Here is a 19,534-nt window from a genome sequence, read left to right on the forward strand (position 1 = left end):
AGATAGAATTTTTTGATTTCACAGGGACTTGCATAGTCTGAGAATTACAGATAATCCACTGCTGACCAGTGATGCACAAACCCACCACCAGCTTCTGACAGACCAGCAGCTCACCTACTTGTGTTTGCAGAGTCCTTTTGAATTTCTAGATAAAATGAGATGAGCTGTGCTTCTATTCTGCCTTTCAGGCGCGCTTTTTATTACTGCTACATTCAAAAGGAGTTACTATCGGCCCGGTGTCTTTAGTAAGTCTCCTCAAAGAAGAAGCAATATCAGTGTTTTGGAGAACTCAACAGAAATGCATTGCTTGGTAGGCAACAATGATAAGTTTTGGATTGGTTTGTGTTGTCTTCTGCATTTTGATTTGGTTTGCATTTTGCTTTTGTTACTGTTGCTTTGTTTTCCCAGGACTTCCACTGGATGTATCAGTACAATAAACAAGACAGCCTTTATCAAAGGCAGCATAAGATCATGTAGGAAAAAAATGAATTCAGTGTCAGAAATTTCTCTTTGTAGAAGTAATTAACACTGTCAAAATCTTTTCAGAAAAGCAAAATGAGAACTGTTTTAGATGTTTTAGACACCAGCTGTCTAAGAATATCTAATACCAGAATGACACAAAATCTGTATCTTTGTTCTCAGAAGGCTTTATTCATCATCTGATGAATTAATTGAGCTGCCACATTCTGTATGTTATTTTATATATATATATATATATATATCTTTTTTAGCAATAGATTTCCTGCTCAAGGAAAAGGGGGGCACATATATATTCATCTCAGGTTTAATAGAAAATACAATTGATTCAGCAGTGAAAAAAAAATGTCAGTTGAAACTGAAATATAATACAGGAAATACTATTCACCATCACCTAGAACAAATACAGCAACAAAAACCAGCACATAAAACTATCAAGAAAGGAATTGAAAGAAAAAAAAAAATCAGACAACAGTTCTAATATTACAATGTATCTTTTATTTTTACTTTTTGAAAAATAAACAAAAAATATTCATTGCCTCTCACTGCAAAATAAATACTGGTAATAATGGACACACTACTGCAAAGAAGTTGATAAATGCAATTTTGTCCTTAGAGAGATCTTGATAGAGGATACTAGCCAGAACAACCAGAAACCTGAAGTTGTACATGTGACAGGCCTGTATGGGTGAAGAACAACCAACTCTTTAAAATTATACTAGCAAGGTTTGCCTTGGTTTATCTATTTAAATTCCTGTCTCCTTAATGCATCAGATTATTCTGCTAAGCCTTTGAGCATGTCATAAAAACAGATCACTTCCTTTTTAAAAATCTTCTTCAGAGTAACAAAAGAGAAATAATGTTTCAATTAAAAATAGAAGGAGATCGTTGTAGGAAAAGAAATATCTGCAAATTTTCATTTATAAATGGTTTAAAATGAGCTTGATTTCAAGCTTGCAGGGGTTTCATATGTTTTCAGCTAAGGAACTGTAAGAATAAAACCATAATATTTTTAATTTATAGTAGCATAAACATACTATAAACATAATTTTGTTAAGGTATTTGGTAAGCCATCTTTGAGCAGGTATATTACTTTATAGCCTATATTTAATGCTTCATATAGATCACAAACATAATTTTTAAAAAAATCTCTCAAACTCCAGTGCTTCCTTGTTATGATAACATAAAAGAAATAGAAAACCTATGTGGTCAGAATAATTGCATTCAAAAAATACATCCTTAAAAAACAACTTGTGATGATTCTGTAATGGGTGCTCTGAAGTCATACTGAATATAATATAATTAAACTTCCAGGATCTTAGAAATCAGTGGTCACAGTTGCAGGTTAAATTTTGGAAAATAAGGGCAATGTACTATATTCTTTCTCGAACTGTAGAGACTAATTGAGCATATGAGTCACCCACTGCTTTATGTCAGTATAAATATCATTGATTTCTTTGCAACTGCATTAGCATAAAACAGATGTAAAATGTTGTAGTGAATCAGGCAGGACATTAAGATACAATTATGCTACTTCTACTAAAACTAATGATTACAACAGATATTCATGTGTTCCATTAATTTGCAGTTTACTGTGAATCCTTTCTTGAAAAAGCTTTCCTGCCGCGTAGGACTTTCCCTGAGCAAATGAAGAGTAAAACAGCTCAGTGGTCAAGAAGCATCTATTCATGATTTTTAGTAAGGAAAGGGATTTCTACTTGAAGAATTGCAATGTATCATTATATGGGGGTGTAGAGTTGTAAACAAAATACAAGGCCAGTAGAGCTTAATTCATTACAATAGAACAGAAATTTTGATTTGTCTTCAGATTTGTAGTTTGTTGTTTCTTCCATTTTATTGCGTATTTAAAGCTTTGGAAGGAGGTTGCTGCTTTTACGTGATTTTATTTGTCCTTCTAAATCTCCCTCCCTCTCTGCCTCCCGTGAAGGGGGAAAAATTCAGGCCTTTATTTGGTCAACATTTTCTCCAGCAAATGTTTTGCAGTATACTCCAAGGGTAAGAGGGTCCTTGTTCTGAAGCATACTTCTTTCAAGCAGTAGTTTAAATAGCTGGATTGGTTCTTGCAGCATTTAAAATCTGTTAATAATTAAAAGGAGGAAAGAAAAAAGTACCTGTACTTTTGTGCCAAGTCAGCAAGACCTTGGAGAAAACACTGCCACCGCTTTTCCTGAAGCCTCTGTACCAAAGGTATTCAATGCCTCTGGCTGTGTTTCATCAGAACATAAGTAATGAAACAGAACAAGGTAATTTTGAAAAGGAAAGATCTCAGACCTGCTAAGTGTGACAGATTAAATAAAAGAGTTCAAAAGTAAGTTTTCGCCCAAAGTCTGTGCCCTCACGGTAGCTGTTCTGTCTTCCAGTTCTGCCACCTGAGTGACAAGCTCCACAAGGCCACTGTCATACGGGCTGTGGGTCTTGTCTGCTCTGAGGTTTTCTCTAATCCCAACTCCTCTACTCTGTACCCAGGCTGCAGGCATGTGGCTCTCTGCCCCATCCCAGTGCCTGTCTCTACCAGTCTCATCTCAGCCAACAGCAACTTCCATCTCTGTTGCCCGATTACAGACTTCCCCTTATATCTTAACATAAATAAAATAAAATAAAATAATGACTCGTCTAACTAGAAATAGTTAACAAAGTAAACAGTTACCTGATCTTCTGTTTTCACACATCATTACTGCTGAGTAATCAAAACTTTTTGATTGTATTGGGAGCTTGAATTGATCTTGTTGGAAGGAGATCTGTAATACCAAAAAATAATCTGTCACTTTGCTCTTTATTGAGTTTTTCTCAAAAGAAGGGCACAAAAAGGGCTTAAGAAAAGTTACATGAGATATCTTTCTTTGCTAAAAAAGTAGTCTGTATCAGGTCCTGAATGCATCAACAAAAATAAGATAGCACATACAAAAGATGCAGTCTTTTCTTTCTCTAGCTTTCTCCTTTGATTTTGAAGGCCATTTTTTCAAGTCATAAGCTTCTTTGCCAAAGGTCAGCTATAGATCTTCCTCAAAGACTTGTCTGAGCTGACAGTGTCATATAATTCAGAATAACCTCAACCTCCTCAGGAGGGTTTCACATCCCAGCTGTATTTAAGGGGACTTTTTAGGAAACATCTCAGCGAACCTCTCTGCCAACAAAAGGGAAATACACCAATGTTCATTTCCTTAAACTGGGTTTTAACAGTTTTAAAGTAGAAGTTTGAAATTTTTTTAATAGCAACATGATTAACATGAAAAGTAGAGATGAACCAGGTGAAGGTTAATTCAGGAATGATAACAGTTATGTAGGAACGTCTGTCTTCTGAAACCAAAATATCACTTCCCAAGGTCCTTTCCTTGAGCACCTGAAAGTTTTTCTGCTTCCATTTTTCTTTCATTAAAATAAAACTCTGGGTTTCTGTAACTAATACCGCTTTTCTGAAACTAACAAGCTAAAAGATTTCAACAGGAGGACAAGAACTAAGTTAACAACAACAACAAAAAAGAGAACAGCATACAGAGTTGACTAACAGTATTAGTACATTAAATTCATAGAGACTCAAATGTCATCTATTATTTTCTTTTGTAAATCAGTGTACTGCAAATTGTTCAAATGACATCTTCCATGTTATTGCTAGATAAAGATTCAAGGTCATAACATAAACCAATTATCAACAAAATGTGAAAAAAAAAATCCAGTAGTATCTTCCTATGCTTAGAGGAGAAGAATTCATAAAATATTTTTTTAAGTACATTTTCAGTATCTTACTGAACAAATCAATGGCAAATATTTACAGACAAGATCACCAAATAAAAAAAGTTTAGTTCGAAGAAAAATGCCTTGTGATATCTCCTATCATTAAGCAATTGCACAATTAAAAATGTGAAGAAAATATTCAATACTGAAATGAATTATCTGGTTATTTTCTTGGGGTTATTTCTCAAGTTTTTCTTTCTCTTTGTTTTCTCGTTCTCTTTCTCGTTTGTTTTATTCAGATGAGCAGAGGAGTGCTTTTGCTGTTTTAAGAATTCCCCCTGCACACAAGTAGACACAAACTTCTATGAAGTTTGGTAAGTTGTCACAGGCAAACTGTCTAGCCACGAATACATCAAAGGATCACCACTTACACAGTGAACTTAAAAAATACCACAGACCTTCTTATCTCCTACCAACACACCTCTAGCTTAAAAGTCAGCAGCAATATTGCTTTATGGTGTCTAGTTCAAAATTTGTTCAGCAGTGGTGTTTCTTCCACTTCCTTAATCAGACCTTTATACTATTAGTACATATCACCATGAGCATATTTTGTCATTCAGCATAGCTTTTCAGTGTTCCGATTCCATCAATTGCTTGTGATTAATCTTCCTGAAAATAAATAAATGTGAAACTACTCTTCTTGAATCTCAGCATTTAGCAATATCTAGCCTTCATGTCGCAGCTGTGGTTTTATCACTAACAGTCTTATCTTCCTGACCCATTTGGGTGCTCAGTGTTACATTAGAATGAAAATCCAGTTAGCAGTTTGGTTCCAAAAATGCAGATAATTTTCCAGTTCTAGAAATGTAAAAACATAGTCTTTATCTAAAGACCCCTGAATACATATCCTCTTGCAGCATAGGGGGAAGAAACAATTTACTGTTCAATTATAACTTATATAGTGCAACCTGAGCAATTGCCAATGCATTTAAAAATAAAAAATCATCAAGATTTTGAATATATAGATCATATTTTCTCTACATTTCTACTCTGCAGAAGGACTTTAAGTTTTGACCATTTTTTTCCTCCTTTGAGGAAGTAAAGAGTCTTTACTAATGTACTCCTAAAATGTGACTGTATTTAAGTCAATTTTTTTTCCAATTTCTTTGGAAGAGTTCTTGGTGTTAACTTCTGCTCTGATGTTAATGAATACATACTAAAGAATCTTATCCATTATGTTACTGCATCAGGCATGCATGTAGATTAATCCAATTTGGGGTCTTTATTAGTGCAATTAGATTAGCACAATGCAGAATAGGAGAGAGGAAATTGAATTATTTGCCTTTATCCAACTACACTGCTCAGCCCTTCTGTTTAAAGAAACCAAGAATAGTGAATGGAAGAGAAGGTGATTTCCTTTATGGTAATCTAGAGAAAGACTGTTATCCATGGAGAGAGTTATGTCATTTGTTGCTGAACTACCATTCTGAGTTGATTAGCCTGGCTTCTAGATAGAAGAGCTGATCTCCAGAGACGCAGAGGCCAAGACAGAACTACTCAAAGCAATCCCTCCTTCCAGTCCATTTTCTTCATTCTCTTCACTGAAGATTCACCAAAACAGTCCCCTTGCCCTGACCATTTTTCCACTGGTCATGTTTATAAGTGGTACCTGGAGTAATCTGCTTTTTGGCTATCTCCTGCTTCATTGCACTGCCGCAGCCAAGGCCTTTTTCCTGGAAGAAGCAGAAGCAAGTAGATTTGTCTCTCTTTCTGCAGTATTGCTGCAGGCTTATCTGTTAAATCTTAAATGCTAATAATTCATTAAAAAGGGTATTAACATATTGTGCTGGCCCTATGCATATATCTTATTCTTCACTCACTTATAGCAATTTCCATTAGAGAATCTAATTACAGAAATCATTGTGACATGCTTTGAAACAACATCCTTCATTATATCTTATCTATATATTGGACTGGGGGAAATTAATGCACCGGGAAATGAAATGATGCACCCAGAGATATAAAAGATGTGTGTTCAAGTCAGGACTAAAATCCAACCCATATATTTCCAACGTGTTTGTGCAATTGTTTTTGTTTTGTTTTGTTTCTTTCCAATTTTTGTTTTAAGCCACCACTCTACAGTTATACATTCTGCTGTAAAATTGCGCTATGTTGTTTTTTTGCTGTTAAATTGTAATTGGCACTTAGAGAACAATTACCAAAATATAACTTGATTATCCCTGTGAACACCTCCTTCCTTTGCTTGGGCTTCTCAGGATGGAGAGAAAAATGGGATTATTGAGAAAGAAGAGCAGTGTTATGGCAGGCAGAGAACTGGAGTGGAAGAGACCAAGGAACTACTCAGGTGACCATGGTGTGAGCAGTTGCTGTTTCTGTGAAGGTCTCTTCTCCACAGATGCTCAGAGAAATGTGTATTTTCCAGCCTTTTTTTGCTGGTGCCCGTAGGGGTTCAAGAAAGTGGGAGGGAAGGTTGCAAGATAACCTTCCCTTATGTTATCTGATCTGTCCACAGGCCAGAAGGGCATGACAATTAAAGCTTGTGCCTCCTCCCACATTATACCAGTGAAGTCAGCTTTCATAGTTGCTACAGGTTCCTAATTTGTGAATCCAGGCACGCTGCACAGGTGTTCAGAGGGGATTTGTAGTGCAGTCTTCAGGGGAAGAACTGGTAATACTCTGTTTAAAGGGTGCTGCTTTTAGTGGGTGTGGAAAAGAACCCTGTTTTGAGGACCAAGTAAGTGACCAAGAATCCCTGGATTTTTGTAGTAACTGTGACTGTTGCACAACAAATAAATGTGTTTAGACAACATATAGTATTACTGATACTTAGCCATCATGTGGAGCTGGATGTTAATATCTTAATTTCTGTTTTGCTCTTAAAGCCATATGGGAGAGAAATGAGCATGAAATCCAGAGCAATAAAATAGTAATTTATATATGAACAAATAAATGAAGAATAATTTTCACTGAAGGGAATTTGTTTTCATTTTGGAGATTTCCTGAGTACTTAATCTTAGTTTTAATTAAAAAAAACAGATGTGCAAGAAGTTTCATTTGTACTAATAATTAAAATATATATTCATGTCTATTTATCTTTTCCTTCAACTTCAGATTTTATGAAACATCACTCATTTGTAAACTAGTATAAGCATATGTAGTATGACATAAAGAATATTTCAATGTAGAGAGATGCTTCATCTTTTTGCCTCATTTACATTTGCAACATGAGAACAACTAGCCAGTGAGTTCATTAAAGACTTAAATATAAGCAACATGAAGATCCTGCGTAGTTGATTAAAGACCATAATGCCACATAGCATCCTGGAACCAGGCCTTATTGACTCACAGAATCCTTTTTTCTAGTGTACAAACATCTGACATCTACTGTAAAACATGTGATTTCTGAAACTCCTCATTTCATTATTTTGTTACCAGCAATCATTCCATTTCCTGAGATAAGCTAAATGTAAGTAAATATTTTAATCTGATTGAAAAGATAGCTGTAATACAAATGAAACTAATTTTTTTCTGTTTAGATTTTTCAGATAGGATCAGATGGACTATTGACAATCTGGGGGTATCTTGTGAATCTGGATTATGATTTTTCCAGGAAAATAATATATAAGTGCTGCTCTTAGAAAACATGAAGATACTTCATAGAAGCTGGTTGAGTTCTTTAAAACTTGTGCTGTTATAAATTTCCTGAACTTGCGGAAATTCTTTGAGTATTAAAAATAATTGAAAAGACTACAATACATAAATGAAGACTCTATTAAAAGAAGGTTGTAAGAAATTTTCATTGAGAGTCATTTTTGTTAAGTATACACCATTTTTGTTAAGTTTGCATCACTTGGAATACGAAGCCCAGGTTTCTGGAAAAAAAAAAAAAAAAAAAAAAAAAAAAAAGCAAGGTTTTGTTTATAGTATTTTCCTATTTTTAAGGACATTATATTTTTGCAATGAGATTATGACCTCTAAAGTATAGGAATTGTCTTCTCTTTCACATTTCTTACTCCTTGAATAGCAGACAGATGTTGATTTGGGGTAAATGGCACAGAAGAATTCTATTGGCTTGTTTTGATGAAACCTGAAAATCTCATCAGTTATCATCTACATCAGTTATCCTATGGCTGGAGATTCAATAGTAGTGGAAAACTTTTCTCTGAGATAGTTTTAGATAAGAATTCAGTGCATCTTTGATGCAATTTTTAGAATGTGAAAGTAAAAACTCGTGATGTTTTTCATGTTTCAAAAGTAAAACCTTCCCCCTGAGAACAGCACGTGGTGTGCAGAGTCTGCACAAAGCCACATAGTGCCAGTCACTGATTCCAGTGTTCTTTGAGATGGACCATGCAGCTTTCTTTGTTGCTGTTCTCCAACTTTGTAGAAGTAAGATCTCTTTCCTATCATATTTCCTATCATATTTCTTTCTTCTTCTTACATAATTACGGATATGATTACAACTCATAAGTGTGTCACTGTGTGCTTCAGACAAATATTAACTCTCCAGTCATACTCATACATTAGAAATAGTTACAGTATCGGGGGATAGTGGTTACTTTTAATGAACATTTTCTTCAAAATTTTACTTCTGATGCTGCTAATATCATTTCTGAGTTTTGCTATAATTTCAATTTTTAATAATGTTTATAATTAAACTGAATGTATTTCTTAGTTTTAGCTAGTGTGGAAGGAAGGTTTGCGGATTCAACTATAAAGCTTTCAGAGAAGATGAAACTGGAATGCATATATCCAAAAAAAGCTGTGATAATACAGACATCCTGGATGAAACAAAATGGAAGTCATAAAGAAAATATTGCTGTTTTGCATCCTACCTATGGCATACATATTGAAGACAAATACAGAGGAAGAATATATTTTGAAAATACTTCCAGGGAAGACCAATCCTTATCCTTCAACAAAAGCACTTTGGAAGATGTTGGTCTTTACTTTTGCTCCATTGTAACTTACCCAGATGGAGTCTCTGAGAAGGTAATAGAAGTTATTCATCCAGGTAAGGAAATTTCTCATCACTTTCTTAATTTCTGATATACGCAAAACAGAAATTTATGCAAATTTAGGCAGTATCTGGCTCTGTAACTTTTCAATAGTACTGCACATATAAATGGAGTAATTTAGGTGAAAGTACAAACGCATCAGAAAATAATTATTTTGCTTTAACAAAAGTTTATTTTAAGAGAAGTAGTAAATAAGGAGTGGAACTAAAGGACATAGATGTATGTCACAGTACCAATGTCTCACATGCCAGACTTTAGATAGCAAGGATCATTTCAAAAGTGCATTTCTATAGTCTGTAGGATCTCCTCAGAGAATTAAATTGAACCTTATAACTGCCCATGGAGAGTAATGGATTTTTATTGCTGTGCTTTATAGTGAGGATGCTACTGTACACTGGCCTCAAAACTAAGAAAAACAAACAAATGAACAAACAGAAAAAACAGCAGCAATAACAAAAAACAAGTGAAAATATTTATGAATGGTGTGGCAGCAAAAAAAAAAAAAAAAAAAAAAAAAAAGAGACATTTAAATGAAGAAGAATGAGCTTTTCTTTAAAAGGAACCTGCTTGAAGATGGAAAAAGGAAGAAGGAAAGAAAAAGATCAGATTCACTTATGCCTATGTACTTTCTGTACAGCTGCTCATGTACTTTCCAGAGGCTCTCTAACTATCTGACTCATCTGTTTTGATTTCCTTTCCAATTCTGAGTGAAAAAGAGGAGAAAAAAACCCTTTTGAAGTATTTTTCTATGCATGCCCGTTCAGTATTGATCAACTGACAACTCTGGTGTAAGGTACAGAGATTTCCTGATGACAGGGGCTGAACTGTAGTCATTTAGTCCTTAGAAGTTCATTACACATGTACACAAATGATAGAACAGCCTTCAGAAGACAACTGGTTTTGATTATTGGTTTATTGGTTTGATACAGTGAATGTAAAGAGAATCTCTTTCTCATCATCCCAAGTGGAAATAGACCTCATTCAATGTCTTATTGTATTTCATAGTTAGGAGAGAATGAGTTGAAGGAGTTTAGTGCTGTTTTTTAGTTTGAAAGAAGATTAAAAATAATGCCTAGCCTGATCCCTCTGAATCTTATTTTCAAATTTAAAACTAAACTTATTTTATTTCAATGTTACAATAAATGGTTGAGCTGATATTGTAGTAGATATGTAAATTAAATAATTTCAAGCTACACTGTTCCTACCTTCACCACTGAAGACTTCTGAAACTTGATTTTAAACAGTGATTTTGGTAATGGAAATGGGATAGGAATTCCATATCTGCTTTCCTATCTCTATTTGCTTTTTATCACTAAACATGGCTGCTTATCAAAGCAGAAATTAAATCAGACAAATTATTGGTCTGACTTTAAAAAAAAAGCTACAATTCTACTTTTTTTCAGATTACTTACATAAGTTATTTCAGAACTGAAATTATTTCTGCCTTTGTAGTCCACTAGCATACTCATACAATTCAATTATTTGCATGGAGAGGAAATGTCCATCTGGTGGAAGAAGTAAGAAGGTCCCTCAGGGTAGGCTTGCAGTTCAGATCAGAGCTCCTGAGCTATGATTCCTTGAGTATCTTCTCTGACTGCTTGCTTCAGCCTAGCATCTATTTTATTATGCGAAGGAATAACTTTTGGAAACAGTACCTCTAGGTTTCTCTGTCAGTCTGTTCAATGTTAATATAACTCTAGGCATTAGAAACATTTTTTTAAATTGCATTTACATTACCCAAGATCTGGAGATTAAGGTTGTTATTTACAAAAAGCAGTAGGCAAACTAGATCTCTTCTGTGGCTCTGTTTAACCAGAGTTCTGGCAGTGAGGTGATTTAATAAAAAATAAATTAGATGCAGTAGAGGTCTGCAAGCTCATTTAGTCCTTTTTGTCTGGCCAAGGAAGTACTGACCTCAGCTATTTGTATCTGAATTTGTAGTTAGTTAGGTAGTAAGTTTCCTTGGGTTTCTATCTGTCAGTCTAATACTTATATTAGGTAATCCACTTAAAGATTTCAGCACACTATAAACCAAACAAAAAAATTATCATTTATCAGAGTTACATTTTTAAATGATAATGTTGGATATAATATTCACTATTTAGGCCACCTTACTTGATTGGAGCACTTTAAAGCTCAAAACTAAAACATCCATATTTCCAGTGTATGTATTTAATCTTGCTACAAAAAAAAAGATAATGTTGAATAGAAGTTAATCTTTTCTCATTTAAAGAATTGAGGTTTCTCAGAACAGGAAAAATCAATTTTGCTCAGCTCCCAGTAGATGCTCATAAACAAGATCTTTATACCCTCTGATCTTGAGAAAAGGAAGTCTATCAACAGCAAAGATGAAACATTACAGCTTCAATCTACTCTGCAAATTAAATATGTTATTAAAAACAGATCTTGGAGAAGGCATTTTTTAATGTAGTGGTTATAGGAGAACTGTTATTAGTCAGGCTTTATCTACCTTTTAATAGTGCATTCATCAGTAATAAATATTTTAAATTCCTTGGATGACACCTTACTTTGATTAAATCAACAGTAAACTTCAGTTCTGCTTCCATGCTGCCAGTATTTTAGCTTGCTGCTGATAGCATATGTATAATTTTGCTTTGAAAAGTTTTTGTATTCTTCACCAGGGTGAGAGCTTTGGGAAAGCTAAGTGTTAGTCTCATCCTTTCAACAGGAATAGATCTGTCTCTGTATGATGAATATACATTACTTGATAGTTAAAGTCCAGGAAAATGAGGTGCTTTTAAAGGAATTTTATATTCTTTGTTATACACAAATCTGTCCAAAATACCAGAAGAAACATTTTATAGGTTATTAAAATGGCTTTTGATTATTTTTGCCCTCTTTAGTTTTTGGAATTTTTTATTGATTCACAATAAGTATAATTTTTTAGAAAAACGCTAATTTGCCTTTACTACTCCAGATAAATGAGCAACTCACTGTAAAATCCATTTCTTCAGTTTACAACAGTAAATCAACAGATCTTTAATAGAGTAAATTTATTTATTTAATTGGAGAATTGCATTATGCCTAATGCTTCATAATTTATGGTTTTACTTTTCAAGATTGGTTGGTTAAGCTAAAGTTGGAGCTGCCTTTAAAAGGATGCAACTTCGTGGGCACAAAGTTCAAAATGAAATGTAAGCTTTCTTTGGTATTCACACAGGTGAATTTAAACTGATACTATTGAGGTTACTATATTAACCAGAACTGAAACCTGGATTATAATTTAATTTGCGCTACCTTCCCATTTAGAAGTTTCAGATTTTATCTGTACTGTTATTACTCTGTGGAACACAGATATTCCTGCTAAATTACATAGGTAAGTCTGTCAATGAGGACTTTGTGGCACAGACTTCTGTGAAAGCAAGCAACAGAATATAGATGTAGACATATGATCAGATTTCAGAATTTCTCAGAATAGAAAAATAATGTAAATAAAATAATGACATTCAGCAATATAGTCATGATGGAGATTCTTTACCAGATTAAGGTGTAAGATGAAATGTTCTTCAAATGATAACAATATATGAAAATTTGCATGAAGTATCATGGATAAACTGTTTGTTTACCCAAAAAGGAATTCTTCTGCGCTCAAATGGTTCAAAGTTGCTCTGGTGTCTCATTACTCTTAATTAAGAGGTCAAGAATCAGATTCTGCTTTCCCAAGTGCTTTGTATAGTTAAAAAAAAAAAAAAAAAAAAAAAAAAAAAAAAGTGAGTACAAAGTGAGTATAATTGGTATGATATCTTGGCAAAAATTAGAGACAAAAAAAAAAAGAGCAAAATATGTCCTAATATTTTTATTATATCTTCTGAAACAGCCCCAGAACCAATTTGAGATCAGATCTGGTAAAAAACAGGTTACTTTACTGATAGTTATTCAGAGATACAGTCAGTAAAGCAATAACAGTTGTGGCATAACTACTTCACATGCTACATAACTACAGGATATTTTTACAAGCCTTGTGCAGTACTGAAATTCCGTAACATAACTGCAGAGAACTTGAGATTGTTTTCTGCCATCCCTTTTTTTTTTCTTTTTTTTTTACTTTTACATCAATACTTTGGAAAAGAGAAAAGAATAGTCTATTTATCCCACAGGAAGATATCTGCCAGCTGTGTGAATGTATTGCTTCTTTTATCTCGTAATGTGAATGTGCATGCAGCAGTTTTTGGAAGAGAATTCAAGAGCATTTTTCTCTCCTCTCCTCTCCTCTCCTCTCCTCTCCTCTCCTCTCCTCTCCTCTCCTCTCCTCTCCTCTCCTCTCCTCTCCTCTCCTCTCCTCTCCTCTCCTCTCCTCTCCTCTCCTCTCCTCTCCTCTCCTCTCCTCTCCTCTCCTCTCCTCTCCTCTCCTCTCCTCTCCTCTCCTCTCCTCTCCTCTCCTCTCCTCTCCTCTCCTCTCCTCTCCTCTCCTCTCCTCCTTTTTTTCCTTCTCTAAAATGTTTTCAGGGAAAGGAAACATTTCCAATGTCCCCCAGCTGGGACGTTGATCCATATGTTTATGTGGTCCTTTGCCAGACCTGTCTTAAATCCTTTGTTTTTTCTCTAATTTATCAATACAAGAGATATTTACATTTGAAGAGACTATTCTCAGTAGTTTATTTTCAGCTAGATAGTAAAATATTACTAGTGATTTATGACTTTAAAAAGTGATGCTATGTACTAATGGAAAATATTATTTTGACAGTCTCAGTAACTTTTACATCATGTAACATGAATTATGCATGGCTGCATAGTTTTTTTTATTGTTAAACCCTTTGAAATTATTTTATTGTTTTTATTTTAATTCATGGCTAAATTTTTGGCTCTGTAGTCAGTGACAATTGACTGTTTTTTCAGGGGATGTATCTTGCTAGCAACTTTGAATAAGAATGGAAGTTCTTTAATAGAGTATTTAAATGCCCGCTGTACCATGAAGTACTCCTATATTTTAAATGGAGTGATCAACCTCTTCTACGATAGACCAGACAGAGCTTTTCTATTCTTAGCTAGTGTGATGATATCCATGCCACTCAGCCCTTACTTCTTTATTAATGTTCTTCTGCCTGCCAAAAGCAGTACAATGTATAGATTTTTTTTTTTTTCAAGACCCTATTCACCTGAAATAGCTTGCTTTCTATTTATCTCTGTCTCAATTTAGATTGTGATTCATAGGTCTACAGTGAAACATTATCATCCATTTAAAGGACACAGAAACAAGAACTAGCCCTGAGGGATCTTCATTCCTCAGCTCTTAGGCTCTGAGCTCCCCAGAGCAAGGGCTATCTCTGTATTTTACACAGTGTCAACCACACTATCAGCACCTAATTAAAAAGAAAGAGGATGGAGCTAAGAAGAAGCTGCCTTTTTCATACCTCTGCTGTGGTTATTGACCTGTTAAACATTGCTTTTCTTTCTTTTTAATTTCTGTGCTGAACTGAGGATTGGATCTCCCTTCAGTAAAAATGGCTAGGGGGGGAAAAAAAAAAACCAAAACTGTTTGGAGCAGAGCAGAAGGAAAAGCTTCCCTTCTGGAGGAAAAGCTTATGTCAAAACAAATTACAAAAAAAGTGAAAAAATCAGGTTGGAAAAAACTTTGCAAACTCATCTCATCCATCTCTATTCTGAGGAAGTATAAGCATCATCCATAACCAATTCCCATATTGGAAATTTATGTATATTTTTGCATAGTTATTCTAGCACTTAACCAGCCTTGGAATGAGATTTTTTTCCCCATTACATCTAACCTAGATTCCTGATGTTTAATATAAAGCTTATTCATTTTAGTACTTCCCTTTGAAAAATAGGAGGAAAGCTTCCATATTGTCAAAAATTCGGTCATCCCTCTGTTCTAAACAAAAATAGTTAACTTTCCTTTTTAGCTCATTCTTCTGATATTGACTATTCTTATATTTATCAGAATAGTCTCCAATTTATATATTACATTCTTAAAATAAATCAGCTAAAATGTTCCTGCTAAAGCCTCAGCATTACTGAATGAAGCTGAATATTCTGTCCTTTATTGCCTATATACATGGTTTATATACATGAGAAAAATTATCTTCCAGAAACTGAAATTGTGATTTTTATTCTATTTCGCTAGCAGTCAGCTATAACATGCAGACTTTTATTCAGCACTGTTCATTGTATTTTTGTGTGTGTTGTCTATGTTGTTTTTGTTGATTTTATATATATATATATATATATATATATATATATATATATATATATATATATATTAATAATTCTTGTTGTTTTTTAAGAAGGAAAATAGTAGTAAGTACTTTTAGTTTCTGTGTTTGTACCAGAGTGTACACTGTTAAGGAAAAATCATCTATGAGGAGTAGTGCTCTTTACCAGCATAAGATAATTTTGAAGAGTTGGCTTATATATTCCCTCTAAGCATTTCTTAATGAACACAATTTTTGTGTTCACTGGATACTACAATTATTAACTGATGTATGATAATTTGAAGATAAGTCTCACTTCTGAGTTGTTCATCTATTGGTGCTATTTGCTCTTTGTTGAGTTTTATCATCAGGGATCCTTTTGGAAGATCATGAACCATTAAGAAGAAACAAGATCCAGATGAGCAAGTGGGGAAAAATCACCTTTCCCATTAGGGTGGTCAGTCTCAAAACTGGTGATGGGACCCTTAACAGGACAATAGGAAATAGACAACCCATGAATGAACAAAGTTGGCTGGGTTGGGATGACATGTAAAGGCAAAACCATGAAAACAACAAATCAAGGCAGAAGGATGGCCTTCTCAAATGTGTGCACTCAAATGAGGAAATGCTGGGGGGCAGCATTGTGGGGAAGCTCTCATACATTTTTTGGAAACCTGCATAACTGTCTGAACTTTCTGTGCTCCAGTGCACATGTAGGGGAAACAAACAAGGAATCAGAACTCTGCGTGTAGCTACAAAGCTATGATCTCATTAGGATGGCTTCCATTACTCACGTGCTGCAATGGATGGATACAGACTCTTTAGAAAGGAGGGGCCAGATTAGCAAAGAAGTGGAGAGAAGGGCCTGGAGCCCTTCTCTTATGAAGAAAGGCTGAGCAAACTCGGTCTGTTCAGACTTGGGAAAAGACAACTGAGAGGGGATCTGATAAATATCTATAAATTTCCAAGGTGCGAGAGGCAAAGTGATGAGGCCAGTCTCTTTTCAGTGATGCATGGAGATAGGACAAGGGGAAATGACCACAAGCTGAAGCATAGAAAGTTCTGCACAAATGTGTGTAAGAACTTCTTCACAGTAAGGGTGACGGAGCACCGGAACAGGCTGCCAAGAGAGGTTGTGGAGTCTCCCTCTCTGGAAACATTTAAGACACGCCTGGATGCCCAACTGTGCGACCTGGTCTAGGGAGCCTGCTTTGGCAGCAGGGTTGAACTAGATGATCTCTAGTGGTCCCTTTCAGCCAAAATTCCAATTCTGAGATTCTGTGTTGCGTTTTATGCAAGAAAACAGTCGGAATGCAGGAAACTCTTTTTACTAGTGGATGACAAACCATCTGAGAGTCTAATGGTCGGGAATAATGGACAGACCAACATGGGTTATGTTATGGTGGGTGACTGCTACCAATGTCCTTGCAAGGAGAAAGTACATGAGACCTTCTTCAGAGTACAGGAGGAAGCCTGTCTTTCTCTGATCCTTGTCAGAAAATTAAACTACCTGTATGGAGAAACAGCAGCGCACAAGAATTCGTGGAGGTTTCTAGAGTGCAGTAATGATAAATTCTTCACACAGATGATTAAGTAGCTGATGAGGATGCACTATGTTAAACCTTAAACTTAGAAAAAAGAAAGAACGTGTTGGAATTTGAAGGTCAGGGACAACCTAACCTGCAATGACCATGCAAAGTTGGAGTTCATGATCCCATTAGATGGTGATAAAAGTGAAAAAACAAGATCTTTTGGGCTTCAGAAAACTAGACTTTGGCCTGGTCAGGCATCTGCTTAGAAGAATCCTATAGATGATGAAGAAAAACAGGCTATGAGAGAGCCTGCTGATTATGAAGGATAACCTCCTCCAATCAAGACAATCCATCAAGACAAGAAGGAAATTGAGTAAGACCACTAGAAGTCTTGCATGAGATATGCAGGAATTAAGTTAGGAAGCTAAAAACTAACTTGTAATTGAGTAAAGTGAATTCAATTCTAATTTATTTTATTTATTTATTTACCTGACTTATTTATTTATTTATTTTGTAAGCATTTCCTTGACTTCATAAGACAAAAATACTTACACTTCCCAGCTACTAATCCCTAATTCTATGCCACTCCAGTAACCACTGTGAAATTCAACTTTATTAACGTATTATATCTAGTATCAACCTTTACTTCTGTGACACCCAGATCTAGATTCAGATGTTTTATTACTCTGGATTTTTTTTTTTTTTTTAAACAAACTTTAAATAATATGTATGAAATTTTGAGATAATGGTGTTTGGAAATCATCAGTGTATGCAATTGCAGAGGGCAACAGAAAATGTACATTGACAATTTCAATATATTTGAAATTAAGGATATATATCATTAATTTATCCAAGACAGACAATGTTTCATTTGGAAAAATATGTTTTAGGTTATGAAATGAACAGAAGTAGGTGAAAAGGTGAATTATTGATTCACATAGTTTTCTCATCCAACATTTTTCCCAAAAAGTAGATCCTCTTTCTACTGTTTATATTTCTAATTATGAACTTTTCTTTCAACTCGTCTGTCTGACAAGCAATATAATTTATAATTCAATAAAGACAAAAAGAAATGAAGAGGAAATAAGCAGCACAGAATGTTGATATATTGATTTCTTTTACATTCCTACCTGGTTCCAAACAGCATAACAAACTTATTGTGAAATATTTCTCCAATATATATTCAGTTCATAAAACAAGACATTAAAATAATAGTTATGTTCTGAGATGAAGGGCAAGAAAAAAAAAAAAAAAGGCATTTTCATGTTGCACTCCCAGGCATTATAACATTTGTGGGGCTGGGCAGTGTGGGTATATATATACATTGTCTGCTGTTTTTCCAGCACTGGCTTTTCCTTCTGAGAAATATTTGTCTTTATGAGCTAGTTTTACTATTCCCACTCTTTCCCTTCCCCTCTCCCCTGCCTTTTCTATCCTATATGGCTTCAATTGTGATATACTGTGTTCTACACTGACAGCCAAAAGAGCCAACCACACCCTGAGGTGCATCAAGCCCAGCAAGGCCCACTCCACTCTGTGCTGTGCAGCCTCACCTTGAGCATGGAGCTGTGTCAGGGGAGGGGCAGCTGGGGATTAGGGAAAGGGTCTGCAACAGAGGGCAGTGGGCATGGAACAGGCTGCCCAGAGCAGTGGGCATGATCCCTAGTGCCAGAGTTCAGGGAGTGTTTGGACAACAATCTCAGACATAGGGTTTGATTTTAGGTGGTCCTATATGGAGCCAGGAGTTGGGTTCGGTGATCCTTGGGCATCTCTTCTTGCTTGGGATATTCTATGATTCTATTTCTGATTCTCTCTCTTATAAGATGTGAGCAATGAGTCATAAACCTGCACGCAGGCATAACTGCACACACACATGCATGCACATACTTATGATGTGACATGCATTTTTCCAGTATAGCATTTATTATTTTCAACCATTTTGATAAAATAATAAGCAATAAGTGAAGGCCGAGGACAGTATCCTCTGTCATTCCTAGAACTCCTATTGTGAGTAAATTCTCTTTATTCTGAACTGATTAAATTCATGGAGAGAGCGAAAATCTGAAATTCTGACCTCTTACACCATTAAGAATCTCCTGCAGGCAAAGCCTGGCATAATGCATTTTCTGTTCTTCTTGGATAATCTATTTCCTAATAATCAAATTCTTCTGGCTCAGAAATGTTTGTACTTGAATAGCAGATGATTTTCTTACTCTTATTGGCACCATACTCTCTCTGACTTCTTCCTTTCCTTGCACCCCATGTAACTAAAGTTCAGTTTTAAAGACTGAGTAAAATAACAACGGGTTGTGCAGTATGCACAAACAAACTTGAGTTGGAGGTAATTTAAAATTGGGTGTAAGTGTCTCACAGAGAATTAATAACTGGTACAGACGTATTCACCAGATTGTTATAATATAATTTAAAATGACATTGTAAATGTATAGGGGTATTAAGTCTTTTAGCTCTTATTATCTAAATACTCTCTGGAAAAAAAATACATCCTTTTTGAACATGGCACTAGTGATGGTTTTTAGTGTAATTGTAGAACTTGAGCCAATAACTCATAAGAAAGCAAGATCTTTACCTGCTCCAACTTATATAGTAGCCAAATATCCCCATTTTC

General features: G+C 35.0%; 1 protein-coding gene across 6 annotated transcripts in view; it reads left to right on the forward strand.

Moving 5' to 3' along the window:
- Positions 1–6,462: 6,462 nt before the first annotated feature.
- CD226 (CD226 molecule) overlaps positions 6,463–19,534 on the forward strand; it is a 31,120-nt gene continuing 18,048 nt past the window's right edge. For 5 of the 6 annotated variants that reach the window (XR_016465089.1, XR_016465090.1, XM_031589019.2 and 2 more), the window contains exons 1-2: positions 8,496–8,580; positions 8,867–9,205. Coding sequence is in view for 4 of the 6 variants with exons in the window: in XM_031589019.2 (XP_031444879.2) it covers positions 8,535–8,580; positions 8,867–9,205 (385 nt within the window). In the remaining 2 variants the exon portion in view is untranslated. Of the gene's footprint in view, positions 6,536–8,495; positions 8,581–8,866; positions 9,206–19,534 lie in introns of those variants that run through there. The other variant, XM_090137323.1, reaches the window with a different exon arrangement.

Source organism: Phasianus colchicus, chromosome 3 (genome assembly GCF_987193195.1).
Source record: "Phasianus colchicus chromosome 3, bPhaCol1.hap1.1, whole genome shotgun sequence".
NCBI lineage: Eukaryota > Metazoa > Chordata > Aves > Galliformes > Phasianidae > Phasianus > Phasianus colchicus.